The following is a 21,502-nucleotide window of genomic DNA, read 5'->3' on the forward strand; positions in this document are numbered from 1 at the left end:
CCTCGGTTGCCATGGAGACGGCGGGCGGAGGCGCAGGAGGATGGAGGCCTTCGCTGGTTGCTAGGAGACGCGGGAGGCTCGGGGAAAGCGCGACGGGGAGCGGCAGCAGGTAAAGGCCGCGTGGAGCCTCCCTGGCCAGGGGCAGTCTATCCCTGAGGGGGAGCGGCGCTGGCGGGAGACACGACTGGAGCCCGGCAGGTCAACGGGATCCAAAGGTCCAGGAGAACAAGCGGGGAGGCTGCGCTTGGTCCCGAAAAGGGCCATTCCATATTTTATTATTTTATTATTATTTTAATTTAATTTAATTTTTAATATTTTATTATTATTATTATTATTGTTGTCATCATCGTCATAACCATTATTATTATTATTATTAAAATATTTTTATTAGTTTTCCATTTAAACATATATAATCACATCGTTATTGAGGTTCACATCAGAAGTGCTGTTTTGGGGGGACAGGGGGCGGGCGGGTGTGGGGGACTCCCTGGTCCTGAATGGGGTCACTGTGCCCCTGAAGGTATGCAGCCTGGGAGTCATTTTGGACTCACAGCTGTCCATGGAGGCGCACGTCAAATCTGTGTTCAGGGCAGCTGTTTACCAGCTCCATCTGGTACGTAGGCTGAGACCCTACCTGCCCGCGGACTGTCTCACCAGAGTGGTACATGCTCTGGTTATCTCCCGCTTGAACTACTGCAATGCGCTCTATGTGGGGCTGCCTTTGAAGGTGACCCGGAAACTACAACTAATCCACAATGCGGCAGCTAGACTGGTGACTGGGAGTGGCTGCCGAAACCACATAACACCAGTCCTGAAAGATCTTTATCAGCTCCCAGTACGTTTCCGAGCACAATTCAAAGTGTTGGTGCTGACCTTGAAAGCCCTAAATGCCCATCGGCCCAGTATACCTGAAGGAGCGTCTCCACCCCCATCGTTCAGCCCGGACACTGAGGTCCAGCGCTGAGGGCCTTCTGGCGGTTCCCTCCCTGCGAGAAGCCAACAGGGAACCAGGCAGAGGGCCTTCTCGGTGGTGGCACCCGCCCTGTGGAACTCCCTCTCACCAGATGTCAAAGAGAAAAATAACTACCAGACTTTTAGAAGACACCTGAAGGCAGCCCTGTTTAGGGAAGCTTTTAATGTTTAATAGGTTATTGTATTTTAGTGTTTTGTTGGAAGCCCCCCAGAGTGGCTGGGGAAACCCATCCAGATGGGCGGGGTATAAATAATAAATTCTTATTATTATTCTCCACTTTTCTTCTTTGGCTCTTTAGAGCCTGCTGATTTCCTTCCCTCCCGCCTGGCCACGGGCTCCAAAGATGGCTTTCCAGAGTCCAACTATCTTCCCCAAGAGCCTCATCAGTTCCATAAGACAAACTGTGAGTCCCAGAAAGTGGGGAGGGGGCAATTTTACAAAACGGTATGGCAACTATATTGTAAGTCGCTGTGAGTTTGCATTTTGTAAACAAAGCGACTACTTAGCCCAATAAATAACAATAAAACAACTAAATCCAGTTTGCCCACACTTCTTTCTTCCCCAAATGTATTTACATATATATATTTATAAAAGTACTTGCAGACAAGTTATATCACAGAATACTGTATTAAATGTGTTTGTGGGAGAGCGATTAATGATTCGTTTCATTACGTATTTTGTTTTTGTTTTATTATGTATTTTGAATTCTCATTTTGTCTTCTGTTATCAACCACCCTGGATCTTCGGATGAAAGGCGGTATGCAAATTTAATAAGTGCATAAATAAAATAGATATCAAAGCATTTTGGATTATTATTTTGCTTATCGGCTTAAGGAGACTAACAGAAGAGATCGTAAAGGAAAAATAGAAATTATATGAACAAGATATGATGTGGAAACACCAAGATAAGACTGGATAGAATTATGAATTTTGTTTGGACTGATTGGGACTGATTTGGATATTAACGCAGTAATAAGAAGATGATCTGAATCCCCCTTTGGATCTTGAAGTATGGGTCCCCCCAACAAAATTTAAAAATTTGGCTTTGTAATTTGGAATTTATGTGATGTGATTTCATTTGATGTGATTGGCCAGTTAATAAAAATTATTTTTAAAAAAATAGATATCAAAGCATTTTGCAGGAATATCTATACACAATAAAAAAAATAGAATTGGAAATTGCAGAAAGATGATTTCTTAATTACCTGCATAAGATTGGTGGCATAAAAAAATTCAAGGTGTTGATATGAACCTATAAGGTCCTATGTTTGAGAGATCACCTTATCCCTTATATAACCAGTAGGTCATTGCATATGTTGGTCTCCCTTGAGCTTTCTCACAGTTGAATGACTACCAGCTATTTGTGAAAAGAAGCAGAGCCTTTGTGGGTCCCCTGCCCTTCTAGGGGAATAGGCTGAGGTGCGGAACACTAGATTACACTCTCTTCAGACAGGCAAGGAACAGTTTGCTTCACAAACAGAAAGGCACTCTGCACATGCCCAGGGATACATTTGCTTTTAGGGCCTTTTTTTGTTTGTTTTTTTGTCTTAAGGGTGTTCTTCTGCTGAATATTGTCTGCTTCCTCCATATGAGCCTGTCCCTTTCTGGTGTCGCCTTTAGGATTACAGCAAATGGCAAAGAGACAATGTGGCACGGAAGTCCGCGCTGAAATTAAACATGCCTCCAATTTCGCCATCAAAGGACTTGAAGAAGAAAGGGGGTGTCAGTTCTCCAGAAAAGCCGAAAGAGAAGAAAATAGGTTGGGAAAGGTTTTGCTTGTGTGCCTGGACTCCGGCCCCTGGGCGGAGGAGGAGGAGTTGGTTGCTACCCCAAACTCTTCCGGGCTGGAGAAACTTTCAGCACTTTCTCCCCTTCTCTGCCATGTTGTCCCCAGCAGCTGTAAACTGAGTGCTTTACCCAAAACGAATTAATGCCGCTTTTCTGTTTCAGAATGGGCAACAACTGCAAGGACGGTTGTGAGAATGATGCCCTCTATGCGACAGAAGTCCACTTGGAATCTAAATATGACAAAGGAAATGGCCCGGGCCAAGAGACTGGAGAATATCAGAATCATTCAGGTACATAAAGCGATACCCTGCGTTGAAACTGTGGCATCAGGTGCTGCTGATACAGACATAGGGATGGTCCAGAAACATAGAATTGTAGAGTTAGAAGGGACCCTAAGCATCATCTGCTCCAGGCCCCTGCAATGCTGGAAGCACAACTAACGAATCCATAACAGATGGGCATCAAGCCTCTGCTTAGAAATCTCCAGTGATAAAGAGTCCACCACCTTCGAGGGAGAGCATTCCACTGTCGAACAGCGCTAACTTTCCGTTTTTCCAAAATAAAGAGAGCCAGTGTGGAGTAGCAGTTAAGAGCGGTGGACTCGTAATCTGGTGAACTGGGTTCACATCTCCGCTCCTCCACCTGCAGCTGCTGGGTGACCTTGGGCCAGTCACACTTCTCTGAAGTCTCTCAGCCCCACTCACCTCACAGAGTGTTTGTTGTGGGGGAGGAAGGGAAAGGAGAATGTGAGCCGCTTTGAGACTCCTTCGGGTAGTGATAAAGCCAAACTCTTCTTCTTCTTCTTCTAACCCTCAGAAAGTTCTTTGTAATGTTTTGTTGGAATCTCCTTCGTTATAATTTTAATCCATTGGTTCAGGGCTTACCCCCCAGAGCAGCAGAAAACAAAGCTCATTCCATGTGACAGCCCTTCAGATATTTGAAGGTGGCTATTCTATCTCCTCTCAGCCTCCTCTTTTCCAGGCTAAACATAGAAGAAGAAGAAGAGTTTGGATTTGATATCCCGCCTTTCACTCCCTTTAAGGAGTCTCAAAGCGGCTAACATTCTCCTTTCCCTTCCTGCCCCACAACAAACACTCTGTGAGGTGAGTGGGGCTGAGAGACTTCAGAGAAGTGTGACTGGCCCAAGGTCACCCAGCAGCTGCACGTGGAGGAGCGGAGACGCGAACCCGGTTCACCAGATTACGAGTCTGTCACTCTTAACCACTACACCACACTGGCTCTCATACCCAACTCCCTCAATCATTCCTCATCAGGCTTGGTTTCCAGACCCTTGACCATCTTGGTCACCCTCCTCTGCACACCTTCCAGCTTGTCAATATCCTTCTGGAACTGCGGTCCTGGACACAGGATTCCATGTAGTCTGGTAAAAGCCTTGGGGTGTGCCCAGAATCGGGTGTAGATTTGATTTCTGCCTTTTTGACCAGAAACTCCAAATTTGGTGACGGGAACCAGTTGTGCAATTTCCACGACAGTGCAAAAGGGCGTGGGAGGGTTGCAGCATTCTTGGACTGCTGGCATCCTCCGGTTTTGGGTGGCGTTAAGAAGATTTGAGCTGAAAAGAACAAGGAAGTCCCAACGAAAGAACAGTGGCAAGAAAAACTGATGAGCTATGCGGAATTGGCAAAGTTAACATATAAACTACGAGAGAAGGACAACCGTGACTTTAAGGAAGAATGAGAACTTTTAACAAACTATTTATAAAGACAACAAAAGGTCTTGGATTCCTTGGCAGGTTTTGAATAAACATTCACAAATTTATTAGTAGAACATAGGATAGATAAGGTAATGATATGCACAACTTTTTAACATGCAGAGAATAATATGTGCAAACAAATCAGAGAGGGGAGCTGAGAAGTTTTAGGAGGGTGGGAGGGAATAAAAAGGGGGGGAATGTAATTGGATATATTGATTGATAATTTGTTTTTTTAAATTGTTCAATAAAAATATATTTAAAAAGAAGAAGAAGAAGAGATGTTTGGTAACCCCTTCCTTCCAAAAACTCCCCAGCGGTTTATCAAGCACAAGACAAACAGCTTGGAAGAAATAAAACGCCATTCCAACTTTCTCCTGGAGAAAAACCGGGCACTGATGGAGGAGATCAAGGAGATGGATGCAGACACCGTCGTCCAGGCCAGGGGCCTTCTCCAGCAGTACGACATGTTTAGGGTAAGGCTGGTGTAGTTAGGAAGCTGCCTGAGACACCTGAATCGCTCTGCGTCAGGGCCATGTGGCTGAAGGTAAAGGGACCCCTGACTATTAGGTCCAGTCGTGGCCGACTCTGGGGTTGCGGCGCTCATCTCACTCTATAGGCCGAGGGAGCCGGCGTTTTTCCGCAGACAGCTTCCAGGTCATGTGGCCAGCATGACTAAGCCACTTCTGGCGAACCAGAGCAGTGCATGGAAACGCTGTTTACCTTCCCGCCAGAGCGGTACCTATTTATCTACTTGCACTTTGACGTGCTTTTGAACTGCCAGGTTGGCAGGAGCAGGGACTGAGAAACGGGAGCTCACCCCGTTGCGGGGATTCGAACCGCTGACCTTCTGATCGGCAAGTCCTAGGCTCTGTGGTTTAGACCACAGCGCCACCCGCGTCCCGCCATGTGGCTGTACCTGGAGATAATTGACACAGAAAGGAAGTTCCTGAATCCCAGCCTTTTGCTTGAACTAAGCAGCTTCTCTATGCTTCTAAAAACGTAGGAAGCTGCCTGATACTGAGTTAGAGTATTGGTCATAGAATCGTAGTATAGTAAATTTGGAGAGGACACCCAAAGGCCATCTATTCCAGCCCCCTGCAACGGTCCATCTAGCACAGGATTGTCTTGACTACCGGTGACTTCCCAGGGTTTCAGGTAGGAGTCTTTCCCAGACAGGAGTTCAACATGGAACTTTTTGCAAGTGAAGCGTGTTCTCTGCCACTGACTTAACAGCTCTTCCCATATAGCCAGGAGCAGTTGAAGTTCATACAATTAGATTATAAATTGCCCGCCTGCAATTTATTGGCCAGCCTGCTGTGATGTCATGGAATGTTCACAAGCATTCTGAGGCAGTGAAACCTATCGCTATGGAAAACAGTCTTAGTGCAATCTTATGCAACCGAAATCATTGGATAAGAAGTCCAACAATTTTGCTTGCAATCTTTAACACGCTTACTAGGCAGTAATCCCCACCGAGCACAGTGAGTGTTAATCCTGAATGCTGTGCATGTTTTAAATATTTTGTTTTGTGTTATTCGCTCTGAAGTATTATAAAATCCAATTTACGTAGTGCACCACAGATATTGGCATTGTGATATTGGCAGTTTTATTTTCAGTCCCTTTCCCAGCAACCCCAACATAGATTTTGACTTTTCCACAGCTGCTGTAAACTGGGCTTGTCTTTTCCATCAAGCTTTCCACTATGACTCCCAGGCACTTTCCCTGGCCAGTCACCACTAGTTCAGACTCCAGGAGTAACTTTGGAAAGTTAGGATATTTTTCTCCCAACCTGCATTGCTTGACACTTGCTTACATGGCCATTCTAATCCCCAGCCACCCAGTTTGAAGGGATCCTTCTGGATTTCTTCCCAGTTGACTTTTCTGTACAAACTAAGAGCTGCAAGTGGTTCATGAACTCGTTTTGGTTCTTGGTAGTCCCAAGAACTGGTGCCTTTTGCTCCTGTCTCTGCAGACAATCATCCGATCTCTTCGGGACTCAAGTCAGAACCAAGCTGGTGTAGCAAAAGCAGATCTTGCGGCAGCAGAGAAAACGGTGGAGAAGAATTTGGGAAGTAAGCAGCACGCGATCTCAGATACCCTGCCTGCTCCCAGCTGGGTGGGGCAGAGAAGGAGCCCAAACCAGTAAACCCAAGGAGATCTTTGGATTTAGCTGTAGTGGAAAGTTAGCAGAAAACAGAAAAATACAAATCATAGTAACAAATGCAAACAATGCCCTGCTACACACACAGTTTTAAATACCATAGATTGTTTTAATTAGCCACAGGCCTGGGAGAAGAGGAATGTTTTATTCTCTTGTTAATTCTGCTGTTTTAAATGTGCATTTTATATTTGACCTCATTTAGCAACGTTTTCTTTTGAAATGTTTAAGATTTTTTTCCTTAACTTTGTTTGTATTAAATATGTATTCTGTAGTTGACCTCCTTTGTAATTTTTATTTTGAAATCTTTAAGACAATGTTTTAGTTAATTATGTTGCTTTGGCTGTATACTTTATATTTGACTTTATTCAGTAATATTTTCTTCTGGATTTTTTTCTTTGACATTTTAATGTGGTGTAAACCGCTTTGGGATTTTTTCCTTAAAAATATAAAGCAGTATAGAAACAACAACAACAACTTTTGCTTTTATCTTCTTCCTCTTGCCTTGCCATCTTCCTCCCACCCCAGAACTGGATCAGGAGATGAAACGCATGCAGGCCAAAGTGCACGTCCTCCAGGAGGAGCTCAACATCCTGAGAACCTACATGGACAAGGAGTACCCGGTGAAAGCCGTCCAGATAGCCTCTCTGATGCGCAGCGTCCGAAACCTGAACGAAGAGCAACAGGTGAGCCGAGGGAGCCCTTGCTGGCCTCTGCCTTGTCTTCTTGGGCGCGGGGCTGGCAGCAAAGAGCCCTTGGGTACCGGTTTGATCCCTTTTCCTGCTTTGCCGCCCCCAGGACGAACTGGAGGAGATGGAGGATGTGTTCAAAAAGTACCTGGACAATATGGCAACGAAGGCGCAAAAGGAGCGGGAGCGCTTTTTGCAGCGCGTTACAGAGGTCCGTGGGGCAGGGCTGGTTGTCTGTGCTTTGCCCAGTGGATGGGTCTGGGTGGGGCTGGTTAGGGTTGTCTACTTTCCATGCAATGTGTCTGGGCTTCCTCACTTGGCCAGAGGTCCGGAGAGATCTTCTCCTGGGCTACAAGCTTGTTACCATGGTGGAAAAAAGCAAAGTTGCAGATTTTCCTTGAGGACTTTTTTGTAAATTATTACCCTACATTGGGAGTTTCTAGTGCAATACCCACAGGGGCCAAGACACGTTGGCAGAGCCAACAGGTGTGGCAGCAGCAAGTGAGAGGGAAGAGGACTCCCTGCGACCCAGTTAGACCATTGGCCCATCTTGCTCATCGTGGTCTTCCTCCAACAGGCAGTTTTCTTGAGGTTTTCAGACAGGGCACAGTCCTACTTGTAGATTGACCTGGGACCTTTCGCACGCAGAGCACATGCTCTGCCTTTGAGCGAAGGCTCTCAAACGCTCCCTTCCCCGGTGTTGCTGTTGCAAACAAACCCACAAACCTTGGCAGATGCTTTTAAGTAAAAAGCAGAATGTCAGGGGATCTGATCACAGTTTTCTCATGCCGTTTCTGTTTGGGCCGCCACCAGGCCCAGAGAGTAGTGGCCTAGATCCACAGATGACCCGATGCAAGATAAGGCAACTGTGTACATGTTGTTGGGATGCGATCAAGGAAACGGGGGCAATTGGCAGGCCCCCAGCTGGCTCCAGCCCACCGGCCGGCAGCCGGGCGAACTCTGGTCCTTGGATCAGCATGTAACTGCGACCCGAGCTTCAGAAGCTGAGCACACAAGATAAGAACTCTTCGCAACAGAAGGGCAGGTTAGGGGCTGTGTAAAGTGTATTTACAGGCATTTTATTCAGCATCACGACAAAGAAACATGTCTGCTCCCCTTCATGTCCAAGCAGACAGCATAAGCAAAAGCTATACGGGTGGCGCTGTGGGTTAAACCACAGAGCCTAGGACTTGCCGATCAGAAGGTCGGTGGTTCGAATCCCTGCGACGGGGTGAGCTCCCGTTGCTCGGTCCCTGCTCCTGCCAACCTAGCAGTTTGAAAGCACGTCAAAGTGCAAGTAGATAAATAGGTACCACTCCGGCGGGAAGGTAAACAGCGTCTTAGTCATGCTGGCCACATGACCCGGAAGCTGTATGCCGGCTCCCTCGGCAAATAAAGCGAGATGAGCGCCGCAACCCCAGAGTCGGCCACGACTGGACCTGATGGTCAGGGGTCCCTTTACCTTTTTATACACAAACGGAAGTTCCCAGCATGCTGTGCTGGAATGTAAGCAGGCATGTGACACACAACAGCCTGTTCCTCTTAAGGTGGAACAGAATATCTTAACACATATATGCATATATAATTCAAAATATCTGGGAAATGCTCTTCTGTCTACTGGAGCAGAAAGTGCAGGAGGAATAGTCCGCCCCCCCGCCCCCCCCAATCTCTGGCATGGAGATTCATGCCCTCTGAAAAATGATTTGATTTATGATAGTCAAGTGGCAGTTTGAGTGTCAATTGAGCCACAGCGTGCGGCTTGGCAAAGCGATCTGTCGAACTGTCCTCTGGGAACTCGCACATTCCGTGGGCTCAGGGTATCCTCTTGTTGCCTTCTGGTATCCTTTGTCCATCTTTGCTTCTAAATCGCATTTCCACCTTTCTCTGTGCAGAAGAAACTGATGGAATACCAGGACGGCCTTCACCAGATGGATAAGAACAATTTGGAGCTGAAAAGACAAATAAGCAAACAAAAGGAGGCAAGAGGCCTGGGGATGGCAGCAAATGGCTCGGCGGGGAATTCTGCCAATGGCTGGGCTGGGGTGTCAGGGCTGGAACCAGATGAAGCAGAGCCAGTTGCCAGCAAAGTTCACTTTTTATTCAAGGAAGTGAACATAAAACTCAGCAACTCTTTCCAGTAGGTCTTGCCCCTATAGAGCAGGACTGACGGCCCCTGCTTTCCACCCTTTCTAAGGCTGCTCCTGTCCCAGCAGCCCCAAACTGCATCTGTGCAACTTTGGCCTCTGTCTTGCCCTCCTCATGGTCCTGTGTACTCTTGGAGACAGGGCGGGGAGGAAAGAGCTTGTCTCAGCAGGAGAGGGAGACTCCCTGGGTTCTTCAGCAGGCTCTTGATCTCCGCCCTCCTCTGCTTCAGCCTCAGAGTCTGAACTGCTCTCTATCACCGGTTCTCCCTGCTCACTAAACCCTGTTGCTCCTTCAGCATCCAACCCTTGCTCCTCTGACCTCTCCTCAGTGTCCCACCAGCAATCTCTGGGCTCGGAGCCTTTCTCCTTGGTGGGGTGGGGTGTCTTCCCTGAGTACCAGCTGGTACCTCCCAACACTCCTTGTCATAGAATTGTGGAGTCGGAAGGGACCTCGAAGGCCATCTTGTCCAACCCCCTGCAATGCAGGAATCGCCGCTGAAGAATCGCTCACAGATGACCGTCCAACCAGTGAAGGAGAGTCCAGCACCTTCCGAGGTGGACTGAGTCCTGAGAAGGGGCTTAGTGTTCCTGGCCGTTACTCCACCCTGACTGGTCGTTACTCCCAACATCCCTGGGAAACGATCTCACAACTGGGGCTGGAATGAAGGGAGGCTGGTTTTTGGCATTGTGGCGCCTTGGGAGGGAGTTCTATCTTTCGCGATGAACGTGAAATGCCACCCCCGGTGGATTGTCGGCTGAGATCCTGAGCCGAGTGTAGTTTGAAGGTGGAGCTAAAATAATTGGATCATCATATGGGGAGAATCTTCCACATCTCGGCTCAGCCTGATGGTGGTAGCTAAACTCAGGCAGAGGTTTTCTCTACGACTCGGCAGAGGCAGCAATAGGGCACCCTCAGAGTTACCTGTGAGTAAGCGGTGAACTTCTGATCTGGAAGCCCGACGTGTTTAAAACTCCGTGGAGGGGGAAGGCCGTTTGGAGCAGGGGAATAGGAAGTGTTTGGAGCCGGACTGCGAGGGCAGGAGTTGTTACGACAGCAGCAAGAAGTCTTGCGGCACCTCAGTGACTCGTGGGCTTGTTATGGCGTAACCTTTCGTGGGCTAGAACCCACTTCACCCATCTCCCTGACTTGCTTCTTTCTCCTTTCAGGTAATTGCTGGACTGGTGAAAGACGTCGCCGCGTTGCACAAGAACCTCAACACGCTCCATCACTCCACTAGGGATCCGCGGGAAGTGATCTTTGCAGACGTCCTCCTCCGTAGACCCAAGTAGGTCCCTTAGCCTGTGTCCCAAGCAGTAGCATTTTCTGGGGACACTTTGGGCCATGCTTTCACACTGAGCAAGCCCTGGGGGGGGGGTGATGTGTTGCATTGGCCAAGGGGCTGCACCAGGGACTGAAAAGCAGGAAGAAGCAGGGCGGCTTTCTACCAGGTTACAGGGTGAAATAAAGGAGCCTGCAGCTTCATAGTCTCTTGTGGGACCCTGTTTTTGGCAATGAGAATTGACGGGGCCACTTTGGTTCCTGTCCTCCTTGCCAGCTTGCTGCTGCCAATCACAAGGACGTAAGCAGATCTTAGTCTAGGGCTGGGCAATATCTGGTTTTCAACAACGTGATAGATCACCAGCTAAACATTGCTATATACAGTGGTACCTCGGGTTAAGTACTTAATTCATTCCGGAGCTCCCTTCTTAAGCTGAAACTGTTCTTAACCTGAAGCACCACTTTAGCTAATGGGGCCTCCTGCTGCCGCCGCCGCACAATTTCTGTCCTCATCCTGAAGCAAAGTTCTTAACCCGAGGTACTATTTCTGGGTTAGCGGAGTCTGTAACCTGAAGCGTCTGTAACCTGAAGCTTATGTAACCCGAGGTACCACTGTATAACGATATAGCACAATATCTGAAATAAGGTGGAGCTATGTAGAGACTTTGGCTGCCTTCATGGTTTTTCCTGCCTCTTGATTTTTGCCGGCTCCTGCTCTTGTGATTCGCTGCCCCCCTACATGAGGCAGGGGAGAGCTGGGCCGGCAGAGTTGAACAAGGGCTGCAGGAATTGAGAGAAGCATTGGCTGGCTTCACGGTTTCCCCCACATTGTGATTTTGGCATGGGTTGCCAGGTCTGAAATTATGAAACCAGTTTTGGACGCTATATCAATATATCGCCCAGCCCTAGTCGAGACCTGCATCCTGTTCTCACAGAGGCCACCCAAATGTGTGTGAGAACCTGCAAGCAGGATCTGAGCCCCCGAGCCCCCTCCCCTCCTGGCATTCAGAAGCATCACTGCCTCCGAATGTGGAGGCAGATCAGAGCAATCTTGGCTAGCAGTAGTAGTAGTAGTAATAATAATAATAGTAATAATAATTATTTATTATTTATACCCCACCCATCTGGCTGGGATTCCCCAGCCACTCTGGGAAGCTTCCAAAAAAATATTAAAATACTGTAATACATCAAACATTAAAAGCTTCCCTAAACAGGCCTGCCTTCAGATGTCTTCTAAAAGTCTGGTAGTTGTTCTCTTTGACATCTGGTGGGAGGGCGTTCCACAGGGAGGGCGCCACTACCAAGAAGGCCCTCTGCCTGGTTCCCTGTAACTTGGCTTCTCACATGGAGGGAACTGCCAGAAGGCCCTCGGCGCTGGATCTCAGTGTCTGGGCAGAACGATGGAGGTGGAGACGCTCCTTCAGGTATACAGGACCGAGGCCTTTTAGGGCTTTAAAGGTCAGCACCAACACTTTGAATTGTGCTCGGAAACGTACTGGGAACCAGTGTAGGTCTTTCAAGACCGGTGTTCTGTGGTCTCGGCGGCCGCTCCCAGTCACCAGTCTAGCTGCCGCGTTTTGGATTAGTTGCAGTTTCCGGGTCACCTTCAAAGGTAGCCCCACGTAGAGCGCATTGCAGTAGTCCAAGCGGGAGATAACCAGAGCATGCACCACTCTGGCGAGACAGTCTGCGGGCAGGTAGGCTCTCATCCTGCGTACCAGATGGAGCTGGTAAACAGCTGCCCTGGACACAGAATTGACCTGGGCCTCCATGGACAGCTGTGAGTCCAAAATGACTCCCAGTAGCCTTCAAGAGCCCTCTCCTCCTTCACAGTCTTGTCTAATCCTCTTTTAAAGCCACCCAGGCTATCACTGCCTCCTGGGGGAGCGAGTCCCATAGTTTTTACTGCGCTGCATGAAGACTTCTATTTTGTGAAAGAGACAAGGGAAATGGCAGTTTTGCTGCTGCTCTTCTGCCCTTCTTTTCTGCCTCAGACATTTGCGCTTCCTCTCCTCTGATTTGCCCTTTGCTTTTTCCTTCCAGGTGCACCCCAGATATGGATATCGTTCTCAACATCCCCACAGACGAGGATTTCCCCCTGTAGTTCCTGGAAACGAGCTTGGGATTATGCACCTCGATCACGCAACGCCCTCCCTGTAGGCCTCTGGGAGCCAATTTCCCTCCTGCTTTGCTGAGCTGCACCCAAAACCAGCGGCCTGCCTTACTCCCGGTCCGGCGTCTTTAAACCTTCCTGCTAAGAACTGCTGCAGGGGCTTTCCTTGGCAACGCTGCCTGCAAATATTCCAGCATTAGATTCTATTAAAACCAGTCCTATCTGATCAAAGAGAGTCAGTGTCTCAAATAATCACGACTCCTCCATGGAAGTCATACTATCCACGCTGCACTGATGGTGCAACAGCTGCCTCTTTCATTTTGGTTATTATATTTCTGTGCTGCTCACATGAATCACAAATCTGCTCACAAATGATAAATAAAGAGAACGTAATGGAACGCCCCAGGTACAACATAAATCTCATAAGAATAAAGGAATCATCAGAAAAACAGTTGCAAATAATCAGTCAAACTCTTTGTCTTCTTTGGTGATCACTCGTAGCCGAGTAAGATGGTCTTCCTTAAACACGGTTTTAACAATGAGTCTGTAAGTGACTGAGGAGGCCAATTCAGGATCCACATGTCCTTCCACAGTGGGGACATTGGTTTCCAGGCGGGAGTTGATTATGGTGTGGATTTGCCAAGCGTGCCTTCCTCTTAGCACATTTTCCCCTTGTGTCCTGAGTTCAAGTGTCTTCAAAGCCCAGGACACCTTTGGTAAAGGCTGTTCTCCAACTGGAGCGCTCGCAGGCCAGTGTTTCCCAATTGTCCGTGTGTAGACTACATTTTTTTAGATTTGCCTTGAGATGGTCTTTAAACCTCTTTTGTTGACCACCAGCATTACGCTTTCCATTTTTAAGTTCGGAATAGAGTAGTTGCTTCGGAAGACGATAACCAGGCATCTGCACAACATGACCAGTCCAACGAAGTTGATGTTGAAGAATCGTTGCTTCCACATTGGTGATCTTTACTTCTTCCAGTACACTGGCATTAGTTTGCCTGTATTCCCAAGTGATGTGTAAAAATTTCCGGAGACACCATTGATGGAATCTTTCAAGGAGTTGGAGATGGGGTTTATAAGTGGTCCATGTTTCACAAGCATACAGTAAGGTTGGTAGTACAATAGTACAATCAGTCAAACATACCGGAGGGGTCAAAGCAGCTTCTTCCAAAGGCACTTTGAGCATAGAATTGGAAGGGACCCTGCGAGTCCATCTCGTTCAACCCCCTGCAATGTAGGAATCTTTGGCTGAATGGGGGGCTCAAACCCACAATCCTGATATCAAGGGTCTCATGTATGTTTTTCCCCCCATTTGACCTGCTTGCATTTATGATTTGTGCCACAAATTCCTATACTCTGAGGTCAGATGCTTCGCAAACAGCACTCCCCGTAATTCCACTTCCCAAAGGTGTCCCAGCTGGAAGTTGGTCTTCAACACCGCCTGCTTCCTCTGCACTTGAGGGTCAGCTTTGGGGGTCTTGGGTAGGTGGCGTGAGACCCACAGCTTTCCCCCTCAATGCTTCACAGCCACCACCCCACACCTGCTTCCTGAAGTGGTTGCCTCACACTGCCTACCACTAGGGTTGCCCCTGGTGAAAATCCAACCCCGCCCCCCAATATTGCTGTTTATTTCATTCCTCTATCATCTTCTAAGGAGTGCCTGCCTCCCCACAGTTGCATTTTATCTTCACAACCCCCTGAGCTAGTTCATGTTGAGAGAAGCGGACTGGCCCAAACAGTGGTGTAGCATGGATTGCCAAGTGCCCGGGGCAAGGAAAGTATTGTGCCTCCTAACCGGTGCCTCCTGAGGCTGGGGTGCCACCACGAATCTCGCCATCTGCCCGCCTTCCCCACCGATGGGGGGTGCCACACAGCCAAGCAATGCAAGGGCCCAGCATCTCCCGGCAGCTCCCCCCCCCAACGCTACTCCTCTGGGCCCCAAGTCACCCCATGGGTGGAATCCGAAACCCAGGAAGAAAATCAGGCTCATTCTCTTCCAATTGTTCCATCGCCGCAAGCAATTTCAGCTTTCCTGTTGGGACAGTCTCTCCTCTCTTCCCAGCCCCACAACCGTGTGCTGATCTGGGGGTTCCCCAGATGCCCCTGAGCCAATCAGGAGAGTAGGGGGAGTCCTATTATGTTCGTGTGGCTCCCAGTGGAGTACAGGGTCAGGTTTAAGGTGCTGGTTTTGACCTTCAAAGCCCTATGCGGCCTAGGACCCACGTACCTACGGGACCGCCTCTCCTGGTATGCCCTGCGGAAGACCTTAAGGTCCACAATTGACAACATTTCGGAGGTCTCAAGTCACAAGGTGGTTAGATTGGTCTCAACTAGGGCCAGGGCCTTTTCAGTACTGGCCCCGACTTGGTGGAACGCTCTGTCACCAGAGACCAGGGCCCTGCGGGACTTGACATCTTTCCACAGGGCCTGCAAGACAGAGCTGTTCTGCCTGGCCTTTGGTTTGGACTCAATCTGACCCTTATGTTGCCCTCCCCTTCTGGTCTTGATCTATGGGCTACTTTTAAAATGAGGCTGCATTTTAAATTGCATTTTAACCTGTATTTTAAATTGGTTTTCCCCACCCCACCCCTATTTTGTTTTTACTGTGATTTTATTGGTGTTAGCCACCATGAGCCTGGCTCTGGCCAGGTAGGGCAGGGTATAAATAAAATTATTATTATTATTATTATTATTATTATTATTATTATTATTACTACTGCTGCTACTACTACACTGGCTTCTGCTGGCACACCAGCTTAGCTGGATCCGACCCCTCTGTCTTTGTACGTTCATCCTTCCAGACTGTGACACTTTATGGTTTAAATTTCTTATTCTTCATTTTCTTTGCTTTTTCACGCTTGCATTTCTTTCTTATTTTAAAAAAGGGGCATTTTAAAAAATACTTCTATCTCTTCCGTCCACCCCCCATGCACACACACACACACATCGTGCACCTTCTGAATGCGGAGACCCAGGAACGTGTTTGCATTACAGTCGAGATTCTATGGGATATTTTGTGTCGGCAACATCAGTGGAAGACAACTGTCTTTGACTTCTCCATCCTGCACATCTGCCTGCAGCGTCTTAATCTGCCACTGGGTGGAGACTCCCAGTACCCTGTCCATTCAGAGAAATCTGCTGTGCTTTCTCCTTGTCCATTTTAATGACTCAGATATAGGGTTGCCATGTGTCATCTTTTCCCAGGATACACCCTCTTTTTCATGGTCATGTAACATGAGAGTCATCACAGCGATCTATTGTTAACAGCAAGGTAAAGGTAAAGGGACCCCTTTTTATATATTTCTGTGCTGCTTTTCACTCACACGAATCACAAAGCCGCTCACAAATGATAAATAACAAGAACGTAATGGAACGCCCCAGATGCAACATAAATCTCATAGAATCATTAGAAAAACAGTTGCAAATAATCAGTCAAACTCTTTGTCTTCTTTGGCGATCCCTCATAGCCAAGTAAGATGGTCTTCCATAAACATGGTTTTAACACTGAGTCTGTAAGTGACTGTGGAGGCCAATTCTGGATCCACACGTCCTTCCACAGTGGGGACATTGGTTTCTGGGCGAAAAAGGCTTTAAGGAGCGTGCCATTGTGTTCATGTCCTGCTTGGCCACTGTGCTGTGCTCCCATTGTTTTTTGATTGCGTCAAGGAGGGTTGTGGGATTCTAGAGCAGTATTTTGTATATTGTGGGTGACATCCCCTTGCCATGTCGCTTTGCTGTCAGGAGAAGGTTTCCGAAGGTGGTCAAGGACCTCGTGGCTGCTGAATTTACTACTGCATTGTTTAAGAAGGCATGTAGCTGGTGGTGTGTTAGCCAGGGTATTCGGGTGTCCCTTAGTTTGTCTTGCATTTCTTGTGTCAATAATAATAATAATAATAAAATTTATTTATACCTCGCCCTCCCCACCAAGACCGGGCTCGGGGTGGCTAACACCAGGTAAAAACAATTGATTAAAATACAACTTAAAGGACTTCCGGTTAGCGCCAGCGCTTAATGGCGGATCTCACCCGGAGCTCCGGGAGAGATCTGCTTCGTGGGTTCGGGTCCTGTCAGCTACGGCGAAGCGGGGACCCTCAAAAATCACAGGCGCGTTGCCTGTGAACCGGAGACTCGGCGGGCACCTTTGCGCCCCCCCGACGCTGCGAAATAGCCTTTTTAAAGGCTGCGGAGCAGCGGAGGGGTTTTGGAGCGGTGCTGAGAGTCGTCTTCACCCAGCCTGCGAAGCGAAGCCGCGTCGCCATTAGCGGAGAGCGCTGATTTCTTCCGGTGAAATTGGATTAAAAGAACAACTATCCGTGAGTAGGATTGACCGCTAAAATATAATTGGACTCTAAAAATAAAGAAATTGGGCACCGAGACGGACAAGCACTAAAAAGGAAGTCTGCTTTCCGTTCTGTAGCAAGATCAAAGCGAAAGGCACTCTAGCTGTAACTGCTTGAGAGGAAATTTGTGGGAATTAAGAAATCCACCACCAAAGCAAAGAACTCCCTCCCCGAAGGCAGGAGGGGGGGGGGAGAAGATTTTAAAGTGTTTCCCTGCCAATTTAAAAGAATTGAATTAAGTACCGCTGCTCTTTTACCTGGGATCGGACTGCCAGAGAAAAGGAACCGGCTAAGGACTGTTGCTATAAGAAGGCTAAAAAGTATCTTTAATTGACTTTGGCTACTTCCAACTTGAAACATTGATTTTGTTGCATTGCAAAGTTACTTACAGGACACTATTGATTGGGATCCCCTTGAAAGAGGAAAGAAAAATTGGAAGGGACTAGGAAAACTTTTGTTGTTTTTTTTGAAGAGTGTGGGATTATTTTGAGAAGTAAAGAATTGACTCTACGCCCTCTAGAGGACCTACAAATTGTTTCAGCAACAAGTGGAGTTTAAAATCTGAGAACTTTTGTTTGATAGCTCCAAAGTGTGGGAATGACCTTGACTAAAAGACTTTGTTATGGCAGATGGTAAAGAGAAAGGGGATTTACAAGAAACAACCTTGAGATCTGGCAGACAATATAAAATTGACCCTTCCATGCAAAGAAGGGCTTCTGTAATAGGAGCCTCTGGAACTACAGTTGCTGCAAAGCCAAAAGTGAAAGCAATGTCTACAGAAGAATCATTTGCTAAGGTACTGGAGAAGATAAATGACTCTTTGGAGGAATTAAAAAAGCAAGGTGCAGAGACTAAATTACAAGTTGCCGAAACTAAAGTACAAGTTGCTGAAACAAATAAAAAAATTGAAGAAATCTCTGGGAAAATTGACTTAAATACAAAAAGTATAACTGACCTTGGGAACAAAGTGAACTCAAATGCAGAAGCAATTGGGAAATTATTGGAAGATTCATCTACAACACGAAAGATAGCCGAGGAAGCTAAGGAAATTGCAACTGCTGCGGAGGAAAAATTTCCACCAGTTTATAAGAAACTGGATGAGTATGAGTTGGCACTCTCTATGCAGGATATGCAACGTAAGGAGAGGAATTTAAGGATCAGACTTGTGCCGGAAAAGGAAGGAGACAACTTGGTGGACTATTTGACAAAAGAATTTTCTGATTTCTGGAAGCAGGAGTTGGAGAAAGAAGACTTTAAGATAGAAAGTGCATTTAGATTGGGAACAAGACAGAAGAAGAATCGACCCAGAGATTGTCTTATTACTCTAAGATCAAAGGAGGAGCGAGATAAAATACTGAACCTGCATTACCAAACAACCCTTCGAATTGAAGATTTTTATATCGAGATCTTTAAAGACATCCCTAAGAGTATCTTGGACGCAAGAGGACATTATAAGGACCTGGTGATATTGCTGAAGAGGAACTACATACCATTGAGGTGGGAATTTCCCCAAGGCTTGTCTTTTAAATACAAGGGAAAGAAGAGAAGAATAAAGACTGTAAGTGATAAAGACAAGTTCCTGGGAGAACACGAAGAAGACCTACAGAAAGAGACATTTCCAGGACAAGGGCATCCGTCACTGGACACGAACACGGCACCACCGACAGACGAGGAACAAAAACAGGGAGCTGTAGGAGGAAGGAGTAAATAATCCCATCATGGCTCTGCAACTTCTAACCTGGAATTGTAACGGTTTGAACATTCCCAGGAAGAGAAAAAATATATTTCATGCCTTAAAGAAAGACCAACTGGACTTGATTTGTCTACAAGAGACTCATGTGACAAGAGCACATAGAAAACTACTAATAAATAAAAGACTGGGACAGGAATTTATATCCTCAGACAGAGTAAAAAAGAGAGGAGTGGTGATCTATGCAAAAGAAAAATTGCAACCGAAACAAATTTTTAAAGATGATCAAGGAAGATATTTGGCAATTGAAATTCAATCTCAAGGAGAGAAGTATTTGATAGTGGGAATTTACGCACCAAATGAAGGGAAAGCTGAATTCTTTAAGAAGTTGCATGAAATTTTGATGGACCATATGGATTACAACTTAATTTTGATGGGAGATATGAATGGAGTAGTTTCAACAAATATGGACAAAGCACAAAGACAGGTAATAACAAAAGATGGAAGATTACCAAAGACTTTTTTTGAAATGACTGACAATATGGACTTGATTGATATTTGGAGAACAAAACACCCATTAGAAAGAGAGGGAACCTTCTTTTCTGAAGCCAAAATGACATGGACAAGGATTGACCAAATTTGGGTGACTAGCAGTATGGCGCCGAACATAAAAAAAGTAGAAATCTGCCCAAAAACTTTCTCCGACCATAATGCTGTAAAGATGGTGATGAGGCAAACAACAACTGGCTCCTTCAGATGGAGAATGAATGACACCTTATTCAGAGATGAGGAGATTTGCAAGAAGGCCCAAAAAACTTTGAAAGACTACTTTGAAATCAACTTAAGGTCTAAAGTAGAAAAAAGAATAGTATGGGACGCAAGCAAAGCCGTGATGAGAGGGTTCTTGATTCAGCAAAATACCTTAAAGAAAAGAAAGCAAAATGAGAAGGAGAGAATTTTGGAAAAGATAAAAGAAGGGGAAAAACAATTAAGATCGAAGCCAAAATCCCAAGAGATTTTAAGAGAAATTAAATTCCATCAAACACAATATATGGAACTGATGAATCAGGAATTAGAGTGGAAAATTAAACAAATGAGACAAAAGACCTTTGAATCTGCTGACAAATGTGGTAAGTTATTGGCTTGGCAAATAAAGAAGAGACAAAAACTCAACACGGTGACAAATATAGAGGTGGAAGGAAAGAATATAAGCAACCCAGTGGAAATTAGGAACTGTTTTCAGAACTACTTTAGACAACTCTACACACAAGGGCCGCAGAATGAAATGGATATACAACAATTCCTCGAGAAAAACGGGCTGAAAAAGGTTTCGCAGGAAAGTAAAGCAATTTTGAATCAGGAGATATCAGCACAAGAAATAGAAGATGCCATTCAAGGCATGACGCTGGGCAAATCCCCCGGGCCGGATGGACTGACTTCCAAATATTATAAAGTTTTGAAGGAAGGACTGATACAGCCCTTGAAGGAAGTCTGTAATGAGATTATGGAGGGGAAAAGGGCACCTGATACGTGGAGTGAGGCCTATATCACACTTATACCAAAGACAGAGACTGAAAAGACTCAACTTAAAAACTACCGACCCATCTCGTTATTGAATGTGGATTACAAAATCTTTGCTGATATTTTAGCAAAGAGACTGAAAAGAGTTTTGATGGAGGAGATTCATGGGGACCAAGCGGGCTTTCTCCCAAAAAGGCATTTGTCGAACAATGTAAGGAATATAATTGACATTTTGGAAAAGCTGGAAGTGAATATAAACACTAAGGCTGTTTTGATATTTGTGGATGCCGAGAAAGCCTTTGACAACATTTCTTGGAGTTTTATGTTGAAGAACCTCCGGGGGATGGGGGTAGGCCAAGGGTTTGAGAATGGTATAGGTGCAATATACTCTGAACAGAAAGCGAAACTTATTGTAAATAATGTGGTTACAGAAGAGTTCAAGATTGAAAAAGGGACACGTCAGGGGTGCCCTATCTCCCCACTACTTTTTATATCGGTCCTGGAGGTTTTGCTTAATATGATTAGGAGGGACCAGTTGGTTAAAGGGATTCAGGTCGGAGCTAAACAATATAAATTGAGAGCATTTGCAGATGATTTAGTACTTACATTGCAAGAGCCAGAAGCTAGCACGAAAAGAGTTTTGGAAATAATTCAAGAGTTTGGTCAAATGGCAGGATTTAAATTGAATAAGTCAAAGACAAAGGTTTTGGAGAAAAATTTGACACAGATAGAAAAAGAAAGGTTTCAGAACGAGACAGGGTTGACTGTGGTTAAAAAAGTGAAATATTTGGGTATAAATATGACAGCTAAAAATGTGAATTTGTTTAAAGATAATTATGAAAAAACTTGGAGAGAAGTGAAAAAAGATTTGGAGACTTGGTCTAATTTAAAGCTTTCCTTGTTAGGCCGAATTGCAGTTATAAAAATGAATGTATTGCCAAGAATGTTGTTTTTGTTCCAAGCATTGCAAATAATGGACAAAGTGGATTGTTTCAAGAAGTGGCAAAAAGATATATCTAAATTTGTCTGGCAGGGCAAAAAGCCCAGAATTAAATTTAAGATATTAACGGATTCAAAGGAAAGAGGGGGGTTT

The 21,502-nt window shown here is 46.1% G+C and overlaps 1 protein-coding gene across 3 annotated transcripts; it reads left to right on the forward strand.

Moving 5' to 3' along the window:
• LOC310764655 (uncharacterized protein C20orf96) lies at window positions 1-13,089 on the forward strand. 3 transcript variants are annotated; one of them, XM_083619028.1, is made up of 11 exons: window positions 1-109; window positions 1,272-1,376; window positions 2,594-2,732; window positions 2,924-3,051; window positions 4,790-4,948; window positions 6,448-6,547; window positions 7,162-7,319; window positions 7,432-7,533; window positions 9,215-9,301; window positions 10,634-10,752; window positions 12,789-13,089. In XM_083619028.1, exons 2-11 carry the CDS (start codon window positions 1,317-1,319, stop codon window positions 12,847-12,849), a joined length of 1,113 nt encoding a protein of 370 aa, XP_083475154.1. In that variant the 5' UTR covers window positions 1-109; window positions 1,272-1,316; the 3' UTR covers window positions 12,850-13,089. The 3 variants fall into 3 exon arrangements, with proteins under 3 accessions (XP_083475154.1, XP_083475156.1, XP_083475155.1); XM_083619030.1 differs by having other exon boundaries at window positions 86-198; XM_083619029.1 differs by having other exon boundaries at window positions 94-215.
• The last annotated feature ends 8,413 nt before the right edge of the window (window positions 13,090-21,502 follow it).

Source organism: Podarcis filfolensis (genome assembly GCF_964270895.1).
Source record: "Podarcis filfolensis genome assembly, chromosome: 6".
Taxonomy (NCBI): Eukaryota; Metazoa; Chordata; class Lepidosauria; order Squamata; family Lacertidae; genus Podarcis; species Podarcis filfolensis.